This window comes from Mesitornis unicolor, unplaced genomic scaffold (assembly GCF_000695765.1).
Source record: "Mesitornis unicolor isolate BGI_N332 unplaced genomic scaffold, ASM69576v1 scaffold42424, whole genome shotgun sequence".
NCBI classification, from domain to species: domain Eukaryota; kingdom Metazoa; phylum Chordata; class Aves; order Mesitornithiformes; family Mesitornithidae; genus Mesitornis; species Mesitornis unicolor.
Genome location: NW_010181536.1, coordinates 1 through 14,392, shown reverse-complemented (window position 1 = coordinate 14,392; position 14,392 = coordinate 1). Strand labels below are relative to the sequence as shown.

General features: G+C 39.6%; 1 protein-coding gene across 1 annotated transcript; it reads right to left on the bottom strand.

Moving 5' to 3' along the window:
• Positions 1–4,881: 4,881 nt before the first annotated feature.
• LOC104539833 (chromosome unknown open reading frame, human C7orf31) lies at positions 4,882–9,431 on the bottom strand (the record flags this gene model as incomplete). The annotated part of the gene is given in 4 exon segments (XM_010183458.1): positions 4,882–5,709; positions 7,758–7,849; positions 8,065–8,157; positions 9,336–9,431. Coding segments are annotated over 4 exon segments (1,109 nt in total), but the record flags the coding sequence as incomplete, so codon positions are not given.
• Positions 9,432–14,392: the final 4,961 nt, after the last annotated feature.

Here is a 14,392-nt window from a genome sequence, read left to right as displayed (position 1 = left end):
GTCCTTTCTTCATTATTGTGGAATTATGGCACAGGCATGGGGATTTATTTGGTAGCCATTTATTTTATGACGAAGTGCCCCCAGGACTGGTGTAGCTAGAGAGCTCTGTCATTCCCACCATCTGGGCTGTGGGGAGCTGAGTAGATGAAGACAATCCATGGTTCAGAGTCACTCTTTGTCAATTTAAAACAGACACAGACCTCCAGCTGAGGGCATTAACTCAATGCCTGCCTTTTCTATGTTGAGATACTGGTCTGCCCTGCTCAATTTGTTCTAGTAGCTTCTTGTAGACTGAGAGATGTCTAGTTGTCTGTAGACTCACAGAAGAGAATAATGAGGCCTTGGACCTCAGTATGAGATAGACAGAAATGTGGGATACAACTTCTCTGTAATCAGTTCATGGTTCGAGGCAAGTAACACAACAAGGGCATCTTGTTTGGATGAGTATAGAGGAGTAGTGAGTACAAAACATAAATACATAAAGTCAGGTAATTTGCAATGAAGCATGGGATAGCAAGAAAGGACTTCCAAATGCAAGAGTTGTCCTAGGATAGGGCTGCATCAACTTCTCTATCAGAAAACTCATTCTGATGCCTTATAAACCAATAGGGAAAGTAGGCTAAAAAGACAGGTTATTCAAGATAGTACTTTAAAAAAAGGACATTTTTGGACTCAAGGTCAAAGTTAATTAAATTAACTCACAAGGACATTCACGTTTGAAAGACTCAGGACCTAGCAATTTGTCAGAAGTTCAGCTTTTCTTAAAAACAGTTTTGTTGCTTTTGGAAAAGAACTTTTAAATTTTAAGGACTCAACAACAGAAAGATAAATAAAAAGGTATCCTTTTATTAAGTCCATTATGTTTTTACTTTAAAGCTAGTCTGAAAGCTAGTCAATTGTGGAGTCTGCCATAGTTTACTGGAAATTAAAATAATAGAGGTATAATAAACGTCCTTGGGCACTGTCTGAGAGTCTGATTCCACCTGACAAACAAACATGCTGCAAGAACAGTAATTTCTTCTGGTCTCAGTTTCTATTTTTAGGTGGCAAGTAATTGGTTAAAGCTACCACATTTTCAATTAAAAAAAAAATACTTTTCTTTCTAATGAATCAAAGAGTTGAAAGAATTTCAGCCCTATCTCATTTGGAGCGGATGCCAATTGCCTACATTGGTAATACATTTGCTTTGTGTATCTGTGGGAGCCAAAGATTACTGTCCTCTCATTTACATGATCAGCTGGGACATTATCTTCTGAATAATCCAAGCTATAAAGTAAGAAGTACTTCTGCAGTAGCTTAAATGATGATATTGTCAAATTAGTCTCCAACGCATCAACTTAGCCCTGAGAAAAGCTCCAAATTAAGACTCCTTTTGTAAGGAGATTTGTGTGGTTGGGTCTCCTTATGTAATGATGATATGCTAATCTAATGTAATCTACTAAAGCCTACACAGGTCTTGTATTTAAGCTATAGGCCAGACAGCAGGACCTTTCATGAACTAAGAGCACTAGCATGGCCCCACGATTCAGATGAGAGTCTTAAAAAAGAAAAGCATTGCTTACCTTAGGATTTTCAAAGGAGAAACCATTTATAACATAAGTAGAAAAAAGGCCATAAAGCTACAAATTTAGCTCTGTTGTCCATAGAAATAAAACTAGCATGCTATGGCAGGCTTAATGCTGTTAAGTGTATACCCAGTTCTCTGCAGAGGTATGAGGGCTCTGCGCGTAGCAGCAGGAGGAGCTGTTGAATGTGAAGCCTGACCAAGTTATGAGACAACATGTTCATGATTCATAGATCTACAGCTGTCTGCTTCATTGAGAGGAAATCACTGCTGCAGATGGTAGCACCCATGGGATGTTTCTGTCAGTGGGGAGGTGAGATTCCTCCCTGCAGGAGTCTTGTGCTAGTTTTGCTGTCTGTTGTGCCAAGTTTTCAAGACTTTTTTAACCAAGTAATCACCTGGCTGGTAGTTTTAGAATCAGGTTTTAATATCCCAGCTTTGTTGTCTGCTTGTTTTTACAAATGTCTTTAAGAATGTGTCAAGTGTTGTATCAGAGCAGTTTAGTGGTTTAGTGCTGTTTCCGAGAATGATCAATTCTGGATGCTTTGTGGACACTAAAAACTGCCCATGATGAGCTTATTATACTGCAGCATGAACTCTCAGAGCACTAAGAACTCTTAATCCAAACTCCTAGCATTGCAGATGTTTTTCTTATGCTCCAAGGATATCTCTTTAAGCCTTCTTTTAAAAATGATATTAAACTCTTTGCTGTCATCGTATTCCAAGCAGAAAAGTAAACAAGTAAATTAGAATAGACTTTCTAAGTTTCCTTTTTTATGTGATGAATTTGACCAAACAGAAAGTCCCAGAGCTTTTTCATTTAGGGACTTGAAGTTACCTGATACAAATGACTGATGAACTTCTCTGTTCTAAATGTGTTATGTACTCACTGCTAAGTTGTAGCTTATAGTTTTTGGGGTTTTGTTTGTTTATTTTATGGGGATTTTTGTTTGTTTCTTTGGTTGGTTTTGTTGTTTGTTTGGTTGTTTTTTTACCCCAGAAAGAACAAGTTCAGTTTTCATGTCTCTTTCTTGGGGCATAACTAATCCCATTTTTAATAATTGTTGCTCTTTTCCAGACTTTTTTGGTTTTTTGTTACTTATGAAATGTGCTGAACAAAACTAAATGCAAGATACACAAAGATTATGAAATAATATAATCTGTCTTCTCTGCAGCTAATATTAATCTCTCCTGAATGGTGCTAGAGGCAGAGCAAAAGGCAGGAGTCTGCACTTAGTTTGAAATTGTTCCTCCAGGAGGTAACAACTACTTTAAAACCCATTTGTGACTGACTTGTCTTAAACAGTTCTTTGTAGTATGTTTCTTCATACTTCACTTTTAAATTTCATGTTATTATGCTGCTCAGTTACTTTTGTACTAAATCTTCTAGATACTCTCCTGTACTCTTATTGTGTCCTAATAAATACATTAATAATTTCTGTTTTAAGACTAATATTCTGATTGTTTCTCAGGTGTATAAAGGTTGGATAGAAAATGAGTATCCTCTCCTAGTGGAAAGTAAGCTCTCTGCCTCCTGTCACATCATTTTCCTTATATCCTTTTGGTAGCCACTGAGCCCTTTGTCTTTTGAACACTTGCATGGAAAATCGTGCACTGCTGGGGCCCTGTGTCCTGACCAGCTTCCTCAAGATCTCACACATGAATAAAGTAATCAGGGATTTAAATTTCTGCCATGATTCTTTGCTAGTGTAAAGGAAAGTCCAGTGGAGAATGATTAGCTGGTTGCATGGTTCTGTTTGTACCTGGTCCTGGCAGTCTCCTGAACTCTGGTCATTTGCTTGAAGGGAGAGGGGAATATATCTGACCTCTTATTGGAACAGATTAGAAGAGTACAAGGAAATAACTCTCAATGAAAAACGCAATGGCATTTTGCTCCCTCTTCAGGTTCTCTCTGGGAAACAACTGAATTTAATTAAGCAGTTAGAAAACCCCACAATGAATGCCCATGTGCTGTTTCTGCTTTTCTAATCTCCACTTGGCTGCAGCTCCTTAAGATACTAATTGAACTAATGTTTGCTATGTTCCCAAATCCGGGGTAGCAGCAATATTAATGTCAGCATACAGAAATTAGCAATTGTTTATTCTTTGCATTCTTTTTGCCAAGCCAGCTGCTAATCCATGAGGTAGATTTCCACTAAAGTTTTCTTTGTTGCTTTTTTATTTTCTAAAGGCTTTACAAAAATGATTTAAGATGTTTAAATATATTGTATTTGGGGACTTTTTTGTTTGGTTGGGTTTTATTCACACTTTTCAGGAATCCTAAACAGCTTAGTAAGCACAACACAGCAGCAGAGCAGTTCTCTCTTTATCTTATGCTTTTAACTACTTTTTTAACCACCAAGTTAATGGCCACTATTAATCCTTAGCTACTACACCGACCACTTGCAGCCATCTAGGGCTAACTCCTAATAACAGATTTCATGTTTTCTGTAGCTTACCTGCTTAATTATGAAGCTTCTTCAAAGCCCTGCAGAGGATGCCAAGTCCCATTCTCCCTCTACCGGTCTTTACTACAGTTTAAATACACTCTCTATGGCCTTTCCTATTCTCTTAAATATTCCTGTCGTAGACAATGAGTAAAAAAGGAGGGAGAAGAGTCTGAAATACAACCCTCAATAGGGCTGACATAGGAATGGAGACTTGGAGAGGCTTTGCCAATGTGCTGTGCACAGAGTCTCCACAGCTCGTGGAGACAGGCATCGTGTTTGTCCCTGCGTGTGCCCAGTACTACTGACATTATTGTAATTTGACTCCCTGAAGGGTAGCAGGGGGTCCTTTTGAGCTGGCAGCTTGGTGCCTGTGAGGGCCTGCTAAAGGCCTTATTGGATCACTAACTATAGTCCTCAGCTGGCAACTGCATTGTAACTCCTTACATAAACTGGTCAGGTCCATTCTAAAGCAGTCTGTTTTATGATCCTTTCGTCGTCTGTTGAAGAGCTAATCCTGCACCTCTCTGCTGTGACAATTAAAAATAATCTTGTGATTTCCAGGATAAGTTTATTTACAATCAGACTGTGACGCTCATTTGTGAATCTATTTGGCCTTTAACGAGCCAGTTTTTTCCCTAAACAGTGTTTATCCTACTAATGTGTTTCTCAAGAAGTCATCTTTTCACAGCCTCTGGACCAAGACAAGTTCTCTTGGTCTTCTCAAATAGGCTGCACATGTCCTGGGCTCCTCCCCTAGATGGTCTTCTCTTTACTGTTTAAACTTACTGTGGTTCTAGAAAGGACAGATAGTTTGTATAGAGGTACTTTTTATTTGTTACTCTATTTTTAAAAGGACCAAGGGATGTGTCAGTTAAAGAAATAAAAAGCACTGAAACCATAGAATTTGTGTCTCTTTCCCTCAGTAATGTTATCTCTGAGGTCTTTTGTCTCTCCTCTTATGGAATCATGAAAACGTTTTTGTGCTGCTGTCTTTGAGAAGGAATGCTCCAGCTCCAGCAGTGATGTCCGGCGCTGAGGAACCTCACAGCAAGGGATCAATTCAGGCAGTGCTGGCACTCTTGGCCTGTCCTCTGGTCTTCATGCAGACTGGCGTGCTTCTTGATGCCAAAGCTTGTGCAACAAAATTCTATTTTCCTCACTCTTTTCATCCAGTGGTAAGCCCAGCTTACTTAGACTAACTGGGTATTCCCATACTGTTTGTTGATCCAAATGTCTGAGTTGAAAGTCTTCATAGGAAAGGGAGCATGCAGGTTTTGGAAAAGATTCAACTTCAGGCCTTCCTGAAAGCTGCCTCCTGTACAGTGCTTCTGCTTGCAATGTGTCAGTGATTTTCTGAAATTTGTTTCTTGGCAGCTTTGTATCCAAATAATGAACTTTCTGGTAGCAGGGTGGAGATACAGTGGCCTGCTGTTGCCTCACATCCCATTTCTGGTCTGTGCTTTCTGTCACTTTACACTGCCAACCTAGACTAGCCATTGTTCTTGTTTTACTCAGCATTGGGTCTGAGTAGCTGGCTGTGACAGTAGGAACTCTGCATAGAGTCAGAGGCATCTGAGTACTGGAGGAGCACTGTCCTTGTAGAATTGATTCACAGGGATATTGACCTTGAAGTAAACGTGCAGTGTGCCCTTCAAGAGGTCTCGATTGTGAGAGACTAGGCAGAAATGTTTCTTTCTATATGGAGAAAGGAACAGGGTTTACACTGGCATTGACATCTCTTATTTTAGCAGGGACTGCTTATTTTAGCGGACCATTGTCTGAGAGAAGTGAAATGGCTCAGTTAGCGGTCTCCCAGACAAAGGCAAGCAGCCCAGACTTTTGTTACTGCCTTGCCACCTAGGGAGCTTAGAGTCAATCTGTATGCTTTGGACAAGAAAATACTCCGCTCCACCCCAATGCATGAGATATAGATGGGTATAGATGTCTTGTGCTCTGTTCTTTCTTGTGTAAGCATCTGTCTTCCATTTGTGGTCTGCTAAGCAATCTGATAGTATAAACAGTGACTTGCATTAGTGTGTTTTTAAAATCTTTTAGGGAGTGGTGCAAGTGGGTCTGAAGATGCTCACTGACATGTGGCTTTTTAGTTCTTAACCACAGTTTGACCCACTGCTTGAATACAATTACACTGTGTTAATCATTTGTACTGTTGAGGCTTTAGATACTGGTGCCGAGCCAAAGCTGCATTGTATAGGAACTGTTCAAACACAGAGTACATTTGAGTCCTATAGCTGAAGAATGGACTTCAGCAGTTACTGTGCTGAACACTCTGAATGTTTGATGTTTAACATATGTATGTTTTAAGTGGAATAATGTTCAGACAAATCAGCATGGCCCAGAGTAGGCCTCTGCCAATCACACTTTGGAAGCCAGAGGGCAATAAAACTGCTCAGTTTTGAATTCATGTAAGCTGCTAGTTTGGATTTTCATTTCCAGAGACCAGCTGTTGAAACTGTTCTTTAAAGTGTTCATCATCATAAAGCGAAACATTTGTTTCTTTGTCACATTGGAGAAAAAGCTAGACAGCTTTCCTGTTTTAGATACAGGGATTCAATTATCAGAGACTTGTAAATGCCATTTCAAAAGGGATTTCTTGGGTTGGATTTTTTTTTTATCCAGTAGAAAGAAAGCAAGACAATTTGGGCACTTTTATCCAGGGCCGTTTTTGGACTGTAAGACAATGACAGCACCTTACTTAGTTGCCCAGCTTCTTGTATGTCTGTGCAGTTTGAACCTGGTAGTGCTGTAAAGCCAGCAGTGCTGTGGAAGGATGAGCAGGAATCCAGTCCTTCTGTTTTACCTGCAGAATTACTTAGTCAGCTAAAATAAATTGGACGTGTGTATGTATTCTGCATGACAATGTGCAGGCGTCACTGAATGGCTTAAGCCATTATAGGTAATGATGCATTAGGAAAAAGCAGCTCAGTTTGACTTGCTATGCTCATATACCATATTATGCTTCATTTTTATGAGGAGGTTTTAATACAAATAGTATCTTTTCACTTTTATACAGGCAACACAGAATATAAATATTGTTAAACACAATAAACATAGAGTTTTCCGGTATAGTTTTATACATTCTTTAGCATAAATCTTTGCATTAAAATAGAATCTGATAATGTTACTGATGCACCCTTAAGCAAGAAAGACCAATCACTCTTTTAAATGGAGGCAGATGAATCATAGAAACTCTGCCAAAATTAAACTGGTATAGTAAGTAAGGAGGCAATAATCTGCAATAGTAGTAGGTCACTTATCAAATACACAATGTGCAATAAAGACAGTGAGTAGATGAGTTCGGTGAGATTGTCCTGATTAACTCTGGGTGAACATCTAGCCAATATGTTTCAGCCTCTGCAGTGTTGCACGATTCACATGAGAGCAGCCAACTCATTTTATGGAGACTGATAGTCATACTTCTCAAGGCAAAAGGTCGTTTGAATTGCTGTCATGTGTTGGTGGCAACTTTAAATGATAAGATAAAACATAAACAGATAATCACAGTAACTTTCCCCCTGAACAAGTAACTAATCCATTACAGAAGTTCTGTCAGCCAGCTATGTCAGGACTGATTTAATATACTGAACTCTATTTTAAAGTGACTCTTACCCTGCACCTACGTTTTATTAAAGGGAAGGCTTAATTCTGCCAGCTGAACCTGGTAATACTCTTGCCAGTATTATTTGTGGTGGGAGCACGAGTTTCTCGGTAAATGCAGTACTTACGAGTTCCATGTCTTCACCTAGTACTCCAGTTAATTTGCCAACTGCTTTCATGTAATAGTCATCCAGGATAAGGGGATTCATAGGACCTCTCCCTTAATGGAGACATATTTTAGTGTCACACATTTTTATTGGTTAGGAAAATCAGAATTAATGCACAGTCCCCCTGAAAAACCTGAGATAATTTACAGCTTGTGTGGCCTTTGGTACTAAATGACAAAAAATTAATTTCTTTGAGGAATTCAGGGGCTCACACTTTGTGGTCTTTCATTGCTATCCCAAGTAAATTAATTTAGCAAAAAATGCTTACCTGTGAACTCTTGACTGTATGTTGTGATCCCCAGAGCCCTTTCAGTGCTTCGTAGCATATTGGTTGTTCTTGCAGAGAAGTTATGTTCTAGCTCTTTAAAAGTGGTATTGGGGGCCACTGTCTTTGGTGGACGTGGATAGTATATTTGAGCCTTTTCTTCAGCAAACTTGGGAAGCTGAAGGATAAGAAGAAATAGGTAAGGTATAAACCAAATATGTGTGCTGAATGAAAAAGTCTATTTTAAAGGTTTGAAATAATATGTGTCACATCACCCCTCCCCCAATTACCTGTTTAGTAAATGCTAATACAAGTGAAAATGTGATGGAAGAATGTCTTCAGTGCACTGTTACCACTCAAGTGGAAGATTCAACAGGTACATAATTCATCTGAACTAAATTCAAATAACTTGGAATCAGGTTCTCCGTGGTAGCCACACATGGTCGGCAGGATGTTACATGCTATATAAGCTTTTTTTTTGCAGTCACAATTACAGACTGCCTCAAAATGGACTGCTGCTTATTGTTTTCCTTGCCACATCCATAAGGCTGTGTGTCCATAAAGGCTGTATCTTTCTTTGTTCATTGCTATTTTTTCCTACACTATGCATGACTTATCTGTCATCAAACTTCAGGCTACATCCCTTCAGGAAGAGAACTAGTGTTTAGCCAAGCTGAAGAATAGTAGAAATGTGATCATTCATTAATAAATTCAGTCTTCTGTTTGATGGACCAGCTCAGCCTCCATCATTACACTGGGGAAGGCAAGGTTAGTGTCAAAGACCGTCCACAAAGAGGACTTCTGTTTTCTTGAAGACATGGAATTAAGAGACATTAGCCTGTCAGTATGTTGACAAGACTTGTGGAGAGGTAAGGAAGAGCAAAGATCTACTGTTGCCCAAACCCATTTCTTTGAAGGGCTGCAGAGCTTCTGAATGAACAACCCTCCTCCGCCTCCCCCAAAATGTATGGTCAGTAGCTGTTACTGCTTTTTCTTGTTCTCTTGTTCTCCAGAGCTACTTGACTAGGTCCTACAAGGGCTAGTTGATACTTAAAGGACTTCAGTCACAGAACAGCCTGCTTCTGGTCTTGTTTATATATTGCCAGAGCGGCTGAAAACTCTAAAGCTTTTCACTCTTTGTATGCATGATGCCTGATTCGTGGCCTGCAAGTGTTTGGAACAGTACAGGAACTCTCTGTGTAAAAATGTCTCCCATGAAAGAGATGCAGAGAAGTTTAATTAAAAAAAAGGACTTTTTTTTTTTCTGTATGAACTACGTACTTGGAAGTATGCGTGCTGTCCCGGCCAGTGCAAAGCCTTCTTCTGGGAGTCAGAGGGAATACTGACAGCTTCATGCCTATAGGGATTACCTATAGGGGAAATATTTAACATGTTCTAATGGAACACCATTGATCAGAATGACAGATCTGCATTTTAAGCTGTAGATGTATGCTCGCTGTAAAGACAGCCCTGCTGGTGGAAGTGGTTCTTTCTGTGAGCTGCTGCTAATGTCTTTTCTACCTTGGGAGACTGACCTCATGGATCTGCAGACAGAACTCATCTTCAGTCTTTTGGTTCAAACTCAGCAGGGTTTGATAGATCACCCATTTAATCATGTTAAGTTAACCCAGCTGTCTTGGAAGTACTCAGTGTGATTACCTGCGCCACCAGATCTGCAGGGCTACTTGTCTCAGGCAGAGAGGTGGTGGCAAGTAGCTAAGGGCTGGATCCTATACCAGATAAAGCTGCCTCTGCAGAAGGCCTACCCATGGCCAGTTGCAAGAGCTCTGGATTGATTCATACACCAGCAGAGAAGATTAATACTGCATTTTCTGTGCATGATTTTTACACATAGCAACAGAAAACAATAAAGCTTGATGAACTGAAGCTGACTCTGTACTTATAGGATCACCATCAGAGGCATAACTGAGTGCTTCTACATGTCTTATAAAAATGAAACGGCAATGCATGCTTGGAAGAGCTTAATTTCCAACCCTGGTTATGTCACTGCTTTTTCTCTCCAGTCTTTCTGCCTCAGTTTACTTATTTACCTCACAATGATGCTGTCAGCATTAACTACATAACAATTACTCTGGGTTTTGTAAAGGTGAGATGTAGAAAAGGCACAAAGCTTTTAAATACAACCTTCCAGTGGTAAAACTCATCTGAGTGTGGTCTGGGTTATCTGTACTTAACCAGGGATTTCTCCTTCAGTTACTGAGAACTGGAGCGTCCTGACCTCAGAGAAAGTCAAGCCGTATGGAGGGAACAGCAAATGAAGTTAAAGTATTTTCTAAGCACCAATAGTAGCTGCCCCCTTAGCTAGTAATTCTGAACCTGCTAAGCTTTGCTGGAAATAGGTCTTGGCCTCCAATGATCCTCCTGTTGTGCAAAAATAGGCTTCATAAGCCCACCTCTACACATGATTGATGTTTCTTAAATTGACTATTGATCAATGAAAACTGTCTAAAAATGGCTACTCATAGCATTACATATTCTGTGGAAAGATTTTGGGTTTGGATGGACAAATATTCAAATAAAAATGGCTCGTGTACCCAGTTGTATACAGTTATACTGTGCACCACTGTGCTGATGACTGAGAATGGCAGCTAATTAATGCAAATTGACCTCTTACTTAACATTATCAGCTTTTACTCTCCTGAAAAGCTTCTTATCCATGCCAGCATACGCTTTTTCTGTTTCACAAAGTTATTGCCAAACCCTTCACAGAATCACAGAATGATTGGGGTTGGAAGAGACCTCTGAAGATCATCCAGTCCAACCCCCCTGCCAGAGCAGGATCACCTTGAGAAGATCACACAGGAACACATCCCGGTGGGTCTTTAATGTCTCCAGAAAAGGAGACTCCACAACCTGTCTGGGCAGTCTGTTCCAGTGCTCTGTCACCCTCACAGTAAAGAAGTTTTTACTTATGTTAAGTTCCTGGCAAGCACTGCCATGACAATGATGAGAGGTGGGAAATGACAGGCACAATGGTCTTGGGTTGGTTTGAGTTGGCAGGAAGAAAGGCAGGAAGAAAGAAAATATCCTTATCACAGAATCACAGAATGTTAGGGGTTGGAAGGGACCTCAAAAGATCATCTAGTCCAATCCCCCTGCTGGAGCAGGAACACCTATTTTCCCATTTCACAGAGTTTCAGCATTAAATATAACACTTTGCAAGGACTGGGTAAGATGTGAGAATCAGAAAGGCAGTATCTTAGTTCTTTAATCCTCTCTTGCTTATACCCTGCAAAGAATTCCCAATGATGGTTCCCTTGCAGCTTTTGAGTCATACCAATTAATGTTTACTTTTATGGGGCTTAATGGAAGGAAACTGTGGACTGCTGATTCTTGCACAGCTCCACTTAACAGTAACTGAATCTGTGCTTGTGAAATCAAAATTTGCCTCTAATATTACTTTTTTTTTGGGAGGAAGAAGGATAAAGCTAAACTGAAGAGTTTTGTGGGATACTGAGAACTGGGATTTCATGGAGTGCACATGTTCCTGTGGCTGTTCTTTTTAGCTTTCAGTTTTTCATGATACAATAATTAAAAATGTTTTAAAATTCGGAGAATCTTGACATTTTCTGAGGAAAAGCAGCTTGTTCCAGTAAGAGAGGCTAGCACCCTGTTTGGATTCTTTTAAACTTCACCACAACTGCATACAGCAGCTTACTGAGAGCAAACGCCTTTCCTCAGCTGCTGTATAAAGCAAAGTTTCAACTTTATACAGGAACAAAATTCATTCCATTCCTGAGGCTGTGCATCATGTCATAAAGAGATGTCTTATCAAGCTGGGCTTTTCTGAGGCTTCTTTTTCATAAATCTGCTTTATACATCCTCTAGATCCCTTAGCTATGCTTGATAGATGCTCCCAAAGAGTTTAATTCACATTAGGTAAAGAGGCCTTTATAATAATACAGCCGAGAAAACTAAATTAGCCCATAGGCAAGTCAGCAAGATTGGTATTTGTTAGGAGAGTGGGTGTGCTGGGCAAACACTGCTCACCTGGTAAACCTATCATGACGTGTTTCATTCAAGAGACAGCTTTTGGCCTGGTAGCATTGCTGCTGCTTATTGCTAAGAGACCTTCACTGTGCAGTTGGGAACAGTTAGGAACTTGCCTTTTTATTTCATTAAGGAAAGATAAGATATAATATAGGTGAAGCATACTTACTTAGCTGAACTGCCTGGTGGTTTATGAAGCCTATATTAGGGAAGAAAATAAATAAGTTACCTGAAGTGACCCATGTTCACTTGGCCCTCCCACATTTAATCTGAATCAGTGCAGTCAGTATGCACTAGGGACAAGTCAATGTGTAAGCAGCGCAGGGAGTATTCTTACTGATATCATTCATTACACAAGGAAGGTTTTGTGTTGCCTGGTGCCAAAGACTGAAAAGACACTGGGAGCAAGTGATGCGTAGAATGTCTTTTTAAAAGGAGTAAGGGAGAAATCTAGCCTCTTACACTTTATGTAATAAGCTCTATATTAATTATCAATGGTATGTGCTCTCATTAAAAATAAATCCTTTTATCAGTAATGCAAAACAGAAAACATTTCCTGTTTATACTTGCAGAGAAAATACTTATTCATTCCATGCTGATAAATTATTTATGTTTTACCATGGAGACTTACTTTATGCTTCAAACCAATCTTCAAAAAAGCAATCAAAAGAAAACACTAAAGGGCAAGAATTTCATCACTGAGGCTAGCTAAGAGTCTCTTGGCACTTGTACCAAGTCAGAAAAAATGTCTAAAATTAAAATAAAATAATTAATTTGCTTCATGGTTTGTTGTGGTATAATGAAAAAAAATTAAAATGCTTGAAAGACTACATTACTGGACTAATCTAAGTGGTTCACCTGGAGCTCCAAAATCTCATGTATTTAATGAGGAAGACTTAATTACCAGGTCTTGCTTGAAAGGGTCTTTATCATATGTAAGTAGGAGAGGTTGTCTGATGGTAGTCTTTTTAAAAGTTTTATTATTTTTACAGTGATTACACAAAGTGTCTTGATTCTGCAAGCAACATACCAAAATCTTGATATTGCCAAAACACCTCATTTTTCTCAGCAAAGAGAGGGATGTCCCAGATTCATTCCCAAACAGGAGATGGGGATAACTTTTCAGGGTGCCTCCCTTTGCTCAGTTTGAGGACAGGGCCATGTTGGATGTTAATGGGTCCCATGCGGACTCCATAATTTCAGCCTGAGCAGTTCCTCTGGGTACTCTTCCTTTGACATATTACTCTGTAGTCTGATTAATGACATAGCTGTGGCATGGGAGCTGCGCCCAAGCTCTGTTCAAGTCACCTGTGTCCCAAGAGCTGCAACTTGGCCACTCCATCATTGCATTAGTCTCCGTAAAAATAGGTGTTGCACAGTTACGAAGAAGAAATATACCCCCTTGCTCAAAGAATTTAAATACAGTCCTTTGCTTATTTCTTTCTGAACTGGCATGGGTGTTTTGAAGATAAACTTCAAGTGCTGAATCAATTTTATTCACACTTTCTATTACAATGTGCAGAACTCATGCATTTCATTGTGAAATCTGTGCTGTGATGCCATGGGGCTCAGTGCAATCAACACAAGGCATGATATTTCACAAGTTACCGTGACAGCATAACTCATGCCTCAACTGTGCTGAACAAAAGATCTACTTTTAACGTGTGGTGCTACAAAGATAACAGGACTTAATTGAAGTGTTGGACTCTGACAACCATTTGTATATATTGTTACATTTATAGCAACCTGGGACTCTTGATTCAAACTTTGTGTCTGTCTTGAAAATGTCTTTTACAGAAATAGCCATGCTTGCAGAACAGCAATTTTTAAAGTTTATTCCACAGATACTTCTAATTGATTTTCAATTTCTACCATTAGAACTGGTGCTATATTTCTACTGGTACTGTATTTGTGAAGGAAAATACTTCTTAGTGTTTATTTTCGATTCACACTGTGTTACAATTGAAAATAAACACTAAGAAGTATTTTCAACTTCCATTCACATTGTGTGGCTTTTGCTGGAGTCTGCCAGTATCAGACAAGACACAGTTGCTCAGTATTATGTTATCTGCCCCTTTATGTTCAGTCCACAGAGGATATGGAATCTGTCAGTCTCTTGAAAAGAAGTCAGACTCAATCTGGAGGGACTTATGCTCCCAGTCTTAAAGCCCCAGAGCAAATCCAGGAGGTGGTCCAGATGGACACCATCCCATTTCCTTAGCCATGAGTGCACTATGGGCACTCATCAAACACTTTTTGATAACATGGGCATAAACCCATTTCACCCTAGGGCCTCCCATCCCTCTAGGGTGAAATCGGT